This window comes from Macrotis lagotis, chromosome 1 (assembly GCF_037893015.1).
Source record: "Macrotis lagotis isolate mMagLag1 chromosome 1, bilby.v1.9.chrom.fasta, whole genome shotgun sequence".
NCBI lineage: Eukaryota > Metazoa > Chordata > Mammalia > Peramelemorphia > Peramelidae > Macrotis > Macrotis lagotis.
The window spans coordinates 871,811,565-871,826,154 of NC_133658.1; the positions used below are offsets into that span (position 1 = coordinate 871,811,565).

The 14,590-nt window shown below is 43.4% G+C and overlaps 1 protein-coding gene across 1 annotated transcript; it reads left to right on the plus strand.

Moving 5' to 3' along the window:
* The first annotated feature begins 2,742 nt into the window (after nt 1-2,742).
* On the plus strand, nt 2,743-13,870 carry MUL1 (mitochondrial E3 ubiquitin protein ligase 1). Its single transcript, XM_074218238.1, has 4 exons — nt 2,743-2,954; nt 7,776-7,863; nt 9,372-9,492; nt 11,645-13,870. The coding sequence occupies exons 1-4, from the start codon at nt 2,835-2,837 to the stop codon at nt 12,372-12,374; spliced, it is 1,059 nt and encodes a 352-aa protein (XP_074074339.1). The 5' UTR covers nt 2,743-2,834; the 3' UTR covers nt 12,375-13,870.
* Nucleotides 13,871-14,590: the final 720 nt, after the last annotated feature.

Consider the following 14,590-nt stretch of genomic DNA (forward strand, 5'->3'; position numbering starts at 1 on the left):
TGAGAACCAAAGCTTCCTAACTCCAAGACCAGGACAAACTCATTTTCTGGCAATTTGAATGATTCTATTGTCTTCTTCCTTCAAAAGTTCTTCCATGTGCACATAATAAAGTTCTTGATTAGCAATCCGGAAATTTGGGTTTGATTTCTTGTTTTGTACTGTCCAATTTTGTGTATTTCGACAAGTCATAGACTCTCTCTGTTCCCTAGTCACCTCCTTTTTAAAAGGAGGGAGTTAGCCTAGATAGAAAGGCAAATTAGCATAATGGATCTTAGCACTGGCATTATTAGGATCTTAGGCAATACACTTAACTTCTCCAAGCCTTAGTTTCCTTACCTGTAAAATGAGGGGAATTGGATTAGATGGTCTTTGTATTGCTGATAGGATTTGGGGTAACCAGATAAGCATAGGAATTTGGGGGCCACTGAAAGATGAATTAATTTGCATGCTCTCTCTGGGATATTAAAATTTATTAGGATTTAATTATGAAATATAGCAAAGTAAAAGGTAGAGACTTTTCCTCCTGAAGGGTCAACAAGCATTTAAGAATGAATAACAAAAGGCTAGGATAGGTTGCTTGGTGGAGACTGAGACAGAAAGGGCAAGAGGGAGATAAGGAGAGATAGGGATAAAGATAGAGAGTTGACTGCCAGAGAGGCTGGTCCCTAGTCTAGGTCCAGCTCAGGTTTTATAGCCTTGCCCCTTATCTGGGCACTGAGGGCAAAAGGGGAACTCCCTCCCCCCCCCTAGTGGGTGAAGACTGGGGGTTGGAAATGAGGAGACAGGATATAAACTTTACATTAAACAATGAAACAATAGGAGTAAGTTAACATCTTAAGAGCAAAGACCTTTCCACATGCTTCACAAGATTCTCAGATTTTACAGATCACTTTTCTTTTGATAGAGGAACCAGAACTTGTATCACATTAGTTTCTTCTATTTCAAATGCTCCTCTTTTTTAAAGTTTTTTTTGCAAGGCAACGGGGTTAAGTGGCTTGCCCAAGGCTACACAGCTAGGTAATTATTAAATGTCGGAGCCTGGATTTGAACTCAAGTACTCCTGACTCTAAGGGCCGGTGCTCTATCCACTGTGCCACCTAGCTGCCCCCTCCCCCCCAAGATTCCCAGATTTTAACAGCATTAGAAGATTACAGATTTTGTTTCTGGTACATTCATAATTCTCTACATCATTTGAATGTACTGTCCTATGATTCTGTAGCACTAAGAGGTGATCATATAGCAAAACGGGCCAAAGAGCGATCAGAAATCAGAAGTGTGAGAGAACGGAACAAAGTGGGCATCAGAGACCTTTCTCTCCTGACCAGTCTCTCATCTTGTTCAGACCTTTACCCACATCTTTCCCAGGTGTGGCTGCTCTCAGCATCCCTGTGCTGCTCCTGCCCCCTAGTGTTCCAAAGTATCAGGAAACAAATTCACCAAGAATCTAATTGCCAGGGAAGGTGATCTTTCTCTGATTTGCTGCTCCCCTTCCAATCCATCTTTCTAGAATAATAATGATAATGGTGGTGATGATGACAATCATAATGATGCTTATAATAATAGTAATAATTAAACCAAAGTTTCCAAAATGCTTACAAATTGGATCTCGTCGGATCTCCGCCCTTTTATAGACTTAGATAAAGTCAGACTTGGAGGATAACTTGAATAAGAAGGAAAAGGATGAAATCTCTACCATTTTATAGACTCAGATAAAGTCAGAGTTTGGAAGATAACTTGAATATGAAGGAAAACTATCCAGTGAAATCTTCATAGTTTTGAGGGAGGAGTGGGAGATGATAAAGCTCCCGACTTCAGGGGCCTTCCCAAACTGGTGGGGGATACAGCGTTCACCCTCGGGGGACAATCTCTACTCTCAAGGAGACCCCAGTCAGACAGTCTCCGGAGACACATTCCCAAAGCTCTTCATAACCTAACTTCTCTCCTCATTTTTAAGTCTTCTTACATCTTATTCCTCTTGAGGGATTCAAAAAAAGTTTTGTTTTTCCCGCAACTTTTGGTTAATATTAACTTTAACTGATTAAAGCCTGTCCAAAGGGATGTAAAAATTTACTTAAAAGCCTTAAGCAGGGCGGCTAGGTGGCTCAATGGATAAAGCACCGGCCCTGGAGTCAGGAGGACCTGGGTTCAAATCCAGTCTCAGACACTTTATAATTACCTAGCTGTGTGGCCTTGGGCAAGCCACTTAACCTCATTTGCTTTGCAAAAAAAAAAAAGCCTTAAGCATTCCTTAGATAAAAAGCCAGAGAATTGCAGCGTCTCTGACTGACGACATTTCAGTCCTCCTCCCCCATCAGCTTATTTGTGACCCCACCAAATGTTGTTTCATCTGTTACCTGCCTTTGTTTACCCTAAAGAGTTTATTTGATGGGGTTGTTTCCTTAGGGGATGTAGGACGTCATAACTGCTTAACTTTTTGATCTCACGGACGAATGGGATTATGGATCTATGTTCTCTAAGGCAAAGGATAATAAGCAAGGTTGCAATATGCGGAAGGATTATTTCTCTGTAGAAGAGGAGAGAGAGAGAGACAGACAGAGAGCATATTTAGGTCTGGCCCGAGCGGCGGCGTTCAGGGCAGGGAAAGGGAGGGCAGCCTCCAACTGGGCCTCAGCGCGGCCCGTAAAGTGCGGGCTCCGGAGCCCGGGGGCGAGGATCCCGCTTCCCTTCCCTTCCGGCGCCCCCTTTCCGGTCCCTCCGCTTCCGGCCCGGCCCCTTCCGGTCTCTCTGGCCGCCAGGCGGCGGCGCGTCTCTATGGTTCCGGCGCGGGCTGAGGGCGGCGGCGCTGGCCGGGCGGAGGCCTGGGAGGACGCACCATGGACGCCGGCGGGCGGCCCTCCGCGGTCCAGCTCATCCTGCTGGGCACAAGCTCGGCCCTGGCCGCCGCCCTGTACTCCGTGTACCGGCACAAGGTCCAGGCGGCCCGCGAGCTCAAGGTCAGTCGGTGGGCGCCGCGGTCCTGGAGTCGGACCCGGAGCCGGACCCCGGGGCCCCGCCCTCTGCTCCCCTCCTCGCCACCGACCAATGCGAAGTGTCCGGGGCGGCCCAGCCCCCGGCCCTGCCCCTCCGGGCGGCCCCCGGCCCTGCCCCTCCGGGCACCCCCCGGCCCTGCCCCGGGCGGCCCCCGGCCCTGCCCCTCCGGGCACCCCCCGGCCCTGCCCCAGGCGGCCCGGCCGCGGCTCTGATTCTTAGAGCGCGTTAAGGGAGGCCGGAAGAGAGGCCTGAGCCCCTGCACCCCTCCGCCCGTAGCCGGCCCGCGGCCGGCGGCCTTGTAGCGCTCGCCATCCTTACCCTTATCCTGTCTCCCTTCATCTGTAGCTGCTTCCTGTCTCCGTCCGAGCTGTGTCTGTGCACCCACTTCCATCCACCTCTCTGGCCCCTCCATCGGCGTCTGGCATCTGTCCGACGCCTTCCTTCTAGCTATCCGTCCATAGCCTTCCAGATGTATCTTCATCGCTCATCCAGAACTACCCAGCTTTATCCTATCCGTCTCCAGCTGTCTGCAGCGTTGTCTTTATTTATCTATCCATCCATGTATGTCTCCTCATCTTTCTCTCATATTTATTTACCAGTCTCCATCCTCTCCTATCCATCCATATGTATCTATTCATCATTCATCTATAACTGCCTATCTTTATCCTTTCCGTCTCTAGCTGTCTTTCTATTTATCTATCCATCCATATATGTCTCCTCATCTTTCGTATTTATTTACCCATGTCTATCCTCTCCTATCCATTCATACATGTCTCCTACTTCTCTCTAGGCTTCTCTCTTATTTCTCTCTCTCCTTTCACACACACACACACACACAAACACTTTTATATTAGGTTTGCATATTCATATAAGGTTTTGTGTATTTTGTTGTTTCCCACATTAGATTGTAAGCTGCTTGAAGGAAAAGATGGTCTTGCCCCTTTTTTGTCTGGCACAGAATAGGCGATTAATAAATGTTAATTGATGAATATGAAACTGGTCATTCTACTGTAGCCTATGGTTGGGCCCCCAGTTCTAGGCACTACTTTTTGGGAAGGAAGTTGACAAACAGCCTCCCAGGATGGGGAAGGAAGTCAAAATCATGGCCCATTGAGGATTAGTTCAAGGAGTTAGAGATATTTAGCTGGGAGGACATCATAACTGTCTTTAACTATTAGAAGGAATATGTAGAGAAGGGCTTTCTCTGCTTGGTCCTCCGGGCAGAAATTTTGGGGAGGTAGATTATGGCTAACTAACAATGGCAAGCTCTCCTTCCCTGGAGGTTCTCCAGCTCACAGTATTTTTCAAGTACAGTTTGGTCTTTATGATCTTTTGAGTTGTGGGACTTTCTAGTTGCAGAGCCACAGCATAAACAATAATTTCTTCACACTGTTTTCAAACTTGGTTTTAGGGTGGCTAGGTGGTGAAGTAGGTAGAGCACCAGTCCTAGAGTCAGGAGGACCTGAGTTCAAATCCAGCCTCAGACACTTAATAATTACCTAGCTATGTGGCCTTGGGCAAGCCACTTAATCCCATTACCTTGCAAAAAAAAAAAAGAAAAAACTAAAATAAAAAGAAAACAAACTCGGTTTTTATCATCATGCCTACTGAGCCCGAAGAGAATAAATACAACTTTATTCTTATATATAGGAAGAACAAAGTAGGAAAACCTTAAGAATTTTTTTCCCAAGGTTACCTTCTTTGAGCATTAATAGTTATTAGACATACTTGAGTAATTCAATTAAATGTTTATTTTATACTTTTGGTCTTAGGGCAGAAGGATATACAAAGTTTAGACACATAAGATCCTTCCCAAGGAACTTACAGTGAAGACTTAAGCTAGAAAACCATAATATGCAACATTACACAATAAATACTTTCTTAGATGTTTTTGCCTGTTTTTTTGTTTGTTTTTTGGTCAGACAGGGTTGTTCATTTGGAGAAGTGGAATTCCAGACATGATTGTGATATATACAGTCAAAGCTATGAAATAAGCATCAACAGGAAAGTGGAGTCTGTCCAATGGTCATTGAGGAATTTTTGCAAAGATATACTTTGTTTCCCTTGCTTTATTTTGTGTCTTCTATCCTACTAAACAAATTCAGATGATTTAGCGGAAAAAAAATAAATTGATACCTTTCAGAGGTAAAAAGGAAATACAATGTGAAATCAAAGGGTAAAGTCCTTATGATGGGGGAAATCAGGGAAGGCTTTATGGAGAAAGTGACATTAAATTGGGATTAGAGGGTGGATAGGAATTTCTTAAGAAGAGGAGGAAGGGAGAAAAATCTAGGTAGGGGGAGCCTGAACAAAATGAGGGTACAGAGAATTTTAGGGGATAAAGAAAGCCTGGCCTAGAGTAAGGAGGAAAAATGCCTTAGTGGAAAAATAATTGTAAATGTCGATCTAGAGGAGACCTCAGGGCTCTGATCCAAACTCCTTGTTTCACAGTAGAGGAACTGATTCCAGAGAGAGTGGCTTGTCCAAGGTTATGCAGCAGTGTCAGAACAAGGATTTGATCCCACAACTGTTTGGACTTCAATTCTATTGCCCTTTCCATTACATTTAGTTTATGGGAAGATTCAAATGCTCAGCAAAAGAATTTTAAACCATCTGTCATTGTTTGATTTTTTTTTTTAAGATTCAGATATTGCATGTAACATCAGGAGAAAAACTTCCTTCTGCTGTAATAGGTAGAGCTGTCCTTGGAGTTGGGGAGCTCCAGATTCAAGTCCCTCCTGAGAGAGGGTGTGTGGTTGAGGGGTTATGAAGAGAAGGGTGCTTCTGACATCCTCTGACAGGCCTTGTGCAACATCCAGTCTAGGACTGACTTTGATTTACACTAACAAGCATGAACCTTGTTTTAGGGCAGATAAGAACTGGCCTTCTCAAGTGGCATGTGTCTGCATATATCTGTTCATGTCACTCCCCTGTTCAGAATCCTTTAGGGGCTTCTTACTTAGCAGATAAAATTCAGGCTCCTTTGCCTGATGCCTTTTTTACCTTTCCAACTTTATCACTAGTACCATGAGAGGATGTATTGAGTGGGCTTCTAGAAGAATCCTTCCTGGGCAAGTCACTCAGGGTCTCCTTGCCTCAGTTTTCTCATCTTATACTCTAGGTTAGGGGCCCCTCTATTAGCATATCTTTGTTTCCTCATTTGGTTTACCAGCTCTTCTAATAGCCATTAAAACCCTCACATTTATGAAGCCCTTTAAGGCCTGCAAGGGTTTTCTTCATAACTCTGTGAGGTGGAAATAGAATTACTCCCATTTTACAGATGAGGAAATTATTGTCCAGAGCTGCAAAGTGATTGGCCCAAAGTCACACAACTGCTTAGGCTGGATTTAAACCCAGGTCTCCATTTTGAGTCCTGTGTAGTACTGACATGGCCTCTTCTAGCCAAGGGACTGTGTGTTTTGCTTTGTTATGTCTCCATTAGTGCTTGGTGAATTGGTTTGTTTTGGAGTTTGATTTTAGTAGCTATTTAAATGGAAGCAGTTGTCTAAAGCCCTCATGTGCCTAGGAACTTGTTATTTGGTCACCTCAGTTATCTGAAATAGTGGGAAAGGAAGGGAGAAAGAAGAGACTGAGTGTTTCTAGACTACCTTCTCTATACCAGTCCCTGCATTGAGGGCTTTACAATTATTATCTCATTTGATCCTTACAGTAACCCTGGGAGGTAGGGCAGTGTTAGTATCCCCATATTGCAGTTGAGGAAACTGAGGCAGGCAGAGGTTAATTGACTAGCCCAGGGTCACACTGCTATTAAGTGTCTGAGGTTGGATTTAAACTCCATTTCCAGCACTCTAATCACTACCTAGCTGGAAGGAAACAAACAAAAAAAGGTCTTTGAGCAACTTAAAGAGCTATTAACATTCCTATATAAAAGATCATGCATTTTATTCAAAGGAGAACTTTATAGCATTCTTAACTTTATTATTTCATGCATACAACAAATAAGGGACCCATACCAGAACTCACAGCCTAGGTCTGTTGTAGGTAAAGGCAATTCAATTCAATTTAGAAAATATTTGTGAAAGGCTTACTATGTGCTGGGCACTGTACTTGGGCGAGGGAGAAAAGAGAGAGAAAGAGAGAGACAGAGAGAGAGACAGACAGACAAACAAATACAGAGAGAGAGGGAGAGAGAGGGAGAGGAGGAGAGAAAAATTGATAGTCTTTGCCCTCAGGGTTATTGCAGTTCAGTGGATGGGGGCAGTATGAGCTGCACACAAATAGGTTTAATAAAATCCATACTTTGTTACAGAAAAGCAGGCATGAAGTGCTCTGGAACAGTTTTCTAAGAGAAAACACTAAAGTATACCCTTTTGCTAACAGCTGAGGGTGTCACTGTGTCATGGTAAAACAGTAGGTACCTTTATGATGACTGAATCATCAGGAAAAGGTTAGACCTTCAATGTTAGACCTTCCATTTAGCCAGGCAGGGGAGTTTACAATGTAATTAAGAAAGATTTACATAAAAATGGATAAAATTTTAAAGCTTTGACTCTTGAAGGTGCTTAATTTCTATCAAAAATATTCTTGTACTTTCAACAGTACTGCCAGATAATGAGTTATTGGCCTATTTCTGTCCTTGAATGGCCCTTTCTATTATCTCTCCTTGAGGATTCCTAACCATTCCTTTCTAGATTGAAATAGAAATGTAAATTTTTTCTTGTTTGGTTCACGCACATTTATTATTTCTTCTTTAAATATTAGTGGGTTTGATAAAATGTGTTATAACGTGATAACATTGATCATTTAACTTTTTTCTGCCCTAGGGAGCCAAAAAAATTCACTTGGGTGAAGATTTGAAGAGTATTCTTACCGATGCTCCCGGGAAGTGTGTGCCTTATGCAGTCATTGAAGGTATGTTCATTTACAGGCTGAGTTTAGTGGAGGGAGAATGGTGGAGGAGGAAGAGGAGGTAGCATTGTGGGTGACACCTGGGCAATACCTGGATAAAAGGTGTCTAGGTATGTGGTACAGGACAAGAGAGCCTCTCCTCCATTGTCAGCACAGGTCCTCTCCTCCACTGGTGTGCTCTCCCTCTTCATCTCTGCCGCTTTGTACAGCCTGATCCTCCTCAAGGTTCATATTCCTCTAATCTTCAGGAAGTCTCCCCTTTTCCTCCCTATGTTAATATGGGTATAGACTGTCTCTCTTCTCCCTCCCCTCCCCCCTATTCCTTAAGTCTAGGATTTGGGTCTCAGGAGCCCCAGTGCCTACCATGGAGTTGGCATTTCTATGAGGAAAATTCTCAATTGATTTTTCCTTGCCTAGGTGAAATTGATTTCATCTAAGTGAATAAAAATTTGAGCTTCTTCACTGGTAAGGAGAGTATTTTTTCTATTTTAATCGATAATTTTGTTTTTAGGTTACTTCTATTTCCAAATAGATCCCTTCCTTCTACTTTCCCCAACAAGCAAATCCTTTCTTACATGGATAAAAAAGCAGTTCTATAAACCCAACCAGCACATCAGCTTGTAGCATATGCTAGTATTCTGCCCATTGTCCCCCACCTCTGCAAAGCAGGGAGAGAAATTAGCTCTTTTCTGAGGTCAGGTGTGACTATTTTAGCTGCACAGGGTTAACTTTTTTATTTTTTTGACTAGTTCCTTTTGCATCATTGGAGCCATTTGTGTATATTGCTTTCCTGCTTGTGCTGACTTCACTGGAGTTAAACAGTCATCCAGATCTTCTCTGTATTCTTCATCATCATAATTTCTTACCATGTGGTTGCATTCCACAATTTGTTGAGCTGCATGCCAGTTGATGGGCACCTACTTTGTTTCTAGTTTTTATTACCACAAAAAAAGTGCTGCTGTGAATATTTTGTTTTGTAGAAAGTGGATTTTCCTTTAGTCTTTGCCCTCTGAGGGTGTCTGCCTAGCATTTGCAGTCTCTGGATCAGATGTGGACTTTGTGCTCATTTCATTAGTATAATTCCAAATTGTCTTCAGAAGGATTTTACCAATTCACCACACCAACTAAAGTGCCGGTTTTTGATTATTCTTTCCAACACTTACTTTTTCTGTCTTTTGATATCTTTGCCAGTTTGCTGAAAGTGAGATAAAATTTTGATTTATATTTTGCTATCATTAGTGATTTGGAACAACCTATCATACAGCTGTTTAATAGTTTATGGTTCTTCTTTTGAAGACTATTTACATCATTTGTTTTGACCATGGATCCAAAAATACTTTTGGGATTCTGTATTTTTGCTGATTCCTTCTATACCTTGGGATGTCAGATCCTTTTCAGAAAGAGTTGATGAAAAAATAGGTTTCCCCATATGATGGGAAAATTGATTTTTTTTTCCATGCAAAAGCCTTCCATAGGAGGACTGTTCTTAAGGAATCTTTCTTCCCCTTTAGGAGCTGTACGTTCTGTTAAAGAAACCCTTAACAGCCAGTTTGTGGAAAACTGCAAAGGAGTAATACAGAGACTGACCCTCCAGGAGCACAAGATGGTGTGGAATCGAACAACCCACCTCTGGTGTGTACCTTTTTTCCTGATGTTTAGGAACTTTTTGATGGTCTCTTCCCCTGCTGGATTTCTGGGACATGATTTAAAATGTCAAGTTACAGGGCAGCTAGGTGGCATAGTGGATAGAACACTGGCCCTGGAGTCAGGAGTACCTGAGTTCAAATCCAGCCTCAGATACTTACTAATTACCTAGCTGTGTGGCCTTGGGCAAGCCACTTAACTCCATTTGCCTTGCAAAAAACCCCAGCAAAAACAAAACAAACAAACAAACAAAAAACCAAAACAAAATGTCAAGTTATTCTCTTTGTAAAATGGGGAAACTTCAAGAAAAGAGAAGCGACTGGATTATTCAAGCAAGTTGGTATTGCCTAGACTAGTGGTTCCCAGTCATCCCTCTGTAGGAAATGTTTACCGGTCCACCCAAGTTACAAAAATATGCCTTCTTAGGGAAGGAAGATCTAATGTTTTGTTCCATTTGGAACACTTAGGAGGGCAGTGACCCTTAGCAAATAATTTACCATTTAACCTCTTGGACCCTCAATTTTTTCATTTTTAAAGATAAACAATTATTAAGCCCCCACTATATGCCAATTAATGGGCTAAAAACGGCATACAAAGGAAGTACAAAAATAATTCATGTCCTTAGAGAACCTGTTTTCTAATGGTTGAGATAATGGGCCTGTGTGGGTGTTCACAGAGCAGTTCTAAGGTAATCTCAGGGGCCTGGCTGAGGATCCTGGGAAAGACTTCCTACAGAGGATGGCACCTGAGGTGGGTCTTGAAGGAAGCCAGAAATTGTGAAGAGGTGGAGGTGAGGAAGGGTCAGCCTGTGCAGAGAGAGATGGGAGCTGGAGACAGATGACATGAGGAGTAGCAGGTTGAACAGTAGGGCTGGATGGTAGAGGGGAAGATTGGGAGGGGAATCATGCAGAAGAAGACTGGAAAGACAGAAAGGGACCCACAGGGGAACTGAGGAGTTTAAATTTGATCCTATAGAGGTACTAGGGAACAACTGGTGTTTCTTTAGTAGGAGGTGGGGGCAGATCTGAAAAGATATGGACTTTAAGGCAATTTTTTTTAAGAGTTCTTTTTTTTTTTTTTTGCAAGGCAATGGGGTTAAGTGGCTTGCCCAAGGCCACACAGCTAGGTAATTATTAAGTGTCTGAGGCCGGATTTGAACTCAGGTACTCCTGACTCCAGGGCTGGTGCTCTATGCACTGCACCACCTAGCTGCCCCAGTTCTAGTCTTTTGTAGTTCAAGCCCAGCCTTCACTCCTCTGAGCTTAGCTTCCCAGCCCCCATCCTAGGGATAGTTCTTTGGTGTCAGAAAGACTGCAGAAAACTTTCCCCTCCTCAGCCACCCTTGAGGTAAGTACAAGTAAGAGTGTACAGGTAGTCCCCACCTCATAAACTTGTGAGGAAAGAGCTCTGGAAAACATAAAGTACAGCAGAGACATGAAGACTTGGTACTGGTGAGTGTCCTTCTTCCTTTTGTTCTCCACACTTCCTGCCTGCCCCCATTCTCAGACCAGACCTTCTTTCCTTGACTCACAGCCCTTAAACTAAAGTGGAGCAGGGCAGTAGAGAATTTAGAGCTTTTTCTGGCCTATGGTATAGTTTGGGTCAGGTGGTCCTCCTCTCAATTTTTTTTTTCCCAGAAGCAAGTCATTGCAATTTAATCAAATCTAACAAACATTTATTAAGTGCCTATTTTTTACAGACCACTGTGCTTGCCAATGGGGAACATACAGAGTAGTAAGATTGTAGATTTTATAGTCTAGCAAATCGTCCAATTAATTAGTTATTCTTAATGTTTTCTCTTGTTGCCCTGTTTTATATTATTATTTGTATACATTCTTATATAAATTGGTAATTTAAATATTTAATAGACATCTCTCTCCTTGTTTGTATCACAGAAAATATTTTCCCGTTGTATTCTGATGGATTAAAAAAAACTGGCAAAGAGAACTGGTAATATTTTGGGGCCCTGAAGTTGGCCCATTGACCAAAAAAGTTTGGGAGCCACAGATTAGATACATTGTAATGGGAATTCACAAGTTGACTTTCAGTTTTCTCCTCTTCAGATTATTGAGATTGTTGCTTAGGTTTTTGGTGTTTTCTGCTCTGTCTTATATCTTATGTTCTTATTCTCCTCTTCCAGGAATGACTGTGAAAAAATCATCCACCAGAGAACCAATACTGTGCCCTTCGACCTGGTGCCCCATGAAGATGGCACAAGTGTAGCAGTCCGAGTTCTGAAGCCCCTGGATTCAGCTGACCTTGGCTTAGAAACAGTTTATGAGAAGTTCCACCCTACAATCCAGTCCTTTACTGATGTGATCGGTCACTACATCAGTGGGGAGCGGCCCAAAGGCATCCAGGAAACAGAGGAGATGCTCAAGGTGGGGGCCACTATCACTGGCGTGGGGGAGCTGGTTCTAGACAATAATTCTATCCGCCTGCAGCCCCCCAAACAGGGCCTACAGTATTACCTGAGCAGCCAGGATTTTGACACCCTCCTACAGAGACAAGAGTCTAGTGTCAAGCTCTGGAAAATCCTGACAGTCATTTTTGGCTTTGCCACCTGTGCCACCCTCTTCTTTATCTTGCGGAAGCAGTATCTGCACCGGCGAGAGCGGCAGCGGATGAAGCAGATGCAGGAGGAGTTCCGACTCCATGAGGCCCGGCTCCTGAGGGCGACTAGCGCTGAGGAGAGAGAGTCTTTAAAAAATTCCTGTGTAGTGTGTCTGAGCAATGTCAAGTCGTGTGTCTTTCTGGAGTGTGGTCATGTCTGCTCATGCAGCGAATGCTACCAGGCTTTGCCCGAGCCAAAGAAGTGCCCTATTTGTCGACAGGAGATTGTCCGGGTAGTTCCTTTGTACAATAGCTAACTGTTCAGGGATTTGGAGTTTAGAGAGGCAGTGATTCTCCTTTTCAAGAGATTTTACCAGTGAGAGAGAGAGAGAGAGAGAGAGAGAGAGAGAGAGAGAGAGAGAAAGAATCTGGTGGTGGCCACTTGAAACTACAAGGTGTCATCAAGGGGTGGGAGGGTGAGAGGAAAAAACATCCTGATCTCTTAAATACAGCAACAGAGAGGACCCTGAGGCCTGTGGGATTATGCTTTAAATCAAAAAGCAGGAGAGCCAAAGGGCCATCCATTGGGTGGGGTGTATGTAGCAAAACCAACTGCATTTTTTCTGCTATTTTTCAGACATGGGGATTCTGTGGGGCAGGGAGAGAGTGAGAGAGAGAGAGAGAGAGAGAGTGTCTGTGCGTGTCTGTGTCGGTCTGTTGTTTTTGTGTGTTAATGTGTTTGAAAGAGAAAATTCACTCGACCCCTTAACTTTTCTTCCTCACTTATGTCTGAGATTTTTCCCTGCATAATTCCATAGGAGTTGTGTTTTCCCCATTGGTTTAGGACACAGCTTAGGTTCAGTGACCCAGTTATTCCACAGGAGGAAAGGGAAATTCAGATAGTGAGTAGGGGTTGGAATTTTCAGAGCTGCCTCAGGAAAAGCCTGGGGTCAAAACAAGAGCTGCCAGCTGGTATTAGGCCTATTTTTTTTCCTTCTGCTCTATCACTTACATATTGTTTGTTGATTTTAACCAAAATTGCTAGGAAATGATATGTTGATGAGACTCTTTTTTACCCAACCCTCTCATCAACCAAATAAGGAAAATGTATGGGCATGTGGAAAAGGAAGGAAGAGTAATTTACTTTGATTTATGCCTTTTACCCCCAATAGCTCAGCATAGTGGACAGTAACTTGAAGGGGACCTCAGAGGAGAACTCTAATCTTATTGGTAATAGTGACAGTCAGACCTGAGTCCCCTTTTAAGCTGCCTCCTTCTCAGGGCACCCACTACCTTCCCAGCAGGAGCTGTCCTGTGAATGGCAACCAGGACCACTGGACAAGAAGACCCCAGGATCCCTGGGCTTGGGAATCTTAAGGCCTTTTAGAGCCAGGGAAAGACCAGGTGTTGCCCCTGACTCAGGTGAGAATGGCTATCATTGCATTAGCCTCCTGACTCTGGAAGCTTCTTTCACTGATCAGGAGGATGGTAGCACTGAGTTCTTACTTGATCCCCTTTTCCCCATGGGTCTGATATCGTTATCTCTTCTTGTGTTGCTTTTGTGTCTTCCTCCCTTGCTTGAATTTTGTAAGCACCAGCTTGGGGGTGTGTGTGTGTGTGTGGAGAAAAATCCCCTTTCCCAGCATTCATCAGCAAGCCAAAGGCAGTGTTTACTGTTGTCTTGTGTCTCCTCCCTGGCGTCCTGCTTCCTGGCCTCCTCCTGAGAACAGGGATGTTACGGTTAACACACCAATACTGTGTAGTGTCCCTTTTGGCTTATGTGCAGTTGCAGAGTAAATATTTTATGTTGAAACTGAATGTGAGTCCATGGCTTTGTGCAAATTTCCACTAGGGCTTCTTGTGCCCCACTTCATAAGCCTCAAATGCATTGAGAGTTATCTAGTCCAGATCTGTTTTCTAGATGAGGAAATGCTAGCTAACACATGTAGTTATTTGATTACAAAGCATTTTATAACCATCTCATTTGATCCTCTCATCTTGAGAGTTAGGGGCTATTATTATCCCTCTTGTAAAGATGAGGAAACTGAGGCAGAAGTTAAGTCCTAATGACTAAGGGTAGATTTGAACTCAAGGCTTTCTTACTCCAGGTCCATTGCTCTAGTTCTTTGCTGAGGTGCCCAGAGGTGCCCATGGTTACCCACATAGAGCTGAAATGATTCAGCTTAAGAGTCTAAACCTGGTACTATGTTCACTCCACATAATGAGAACTGATATCCAGTGAAAGCTCTGAGACCTTGCCAGATCCCCAAAAGTCTTCTGACCTGAGTGGTGATGTGAAGCCGGGCCCAGTTTGACTTTGGTCTTGTGCATATTTACTGTGTTATTTTGAAAATAGATGATCTATGTATAGAATGGAAGCAATACTGAATTTGGAATTAGAATTTGAATCCTAGGTCTTCTGCTTTCTAACTTTGGTCTCAGTTTCCTCCTCTGTAAAATGAAAGGATTGAACTAGATCAGTAATTCTTGGTGTTTTGGGGTCACCCAAGAGTTCTTAAGACCCTTTGAGGGG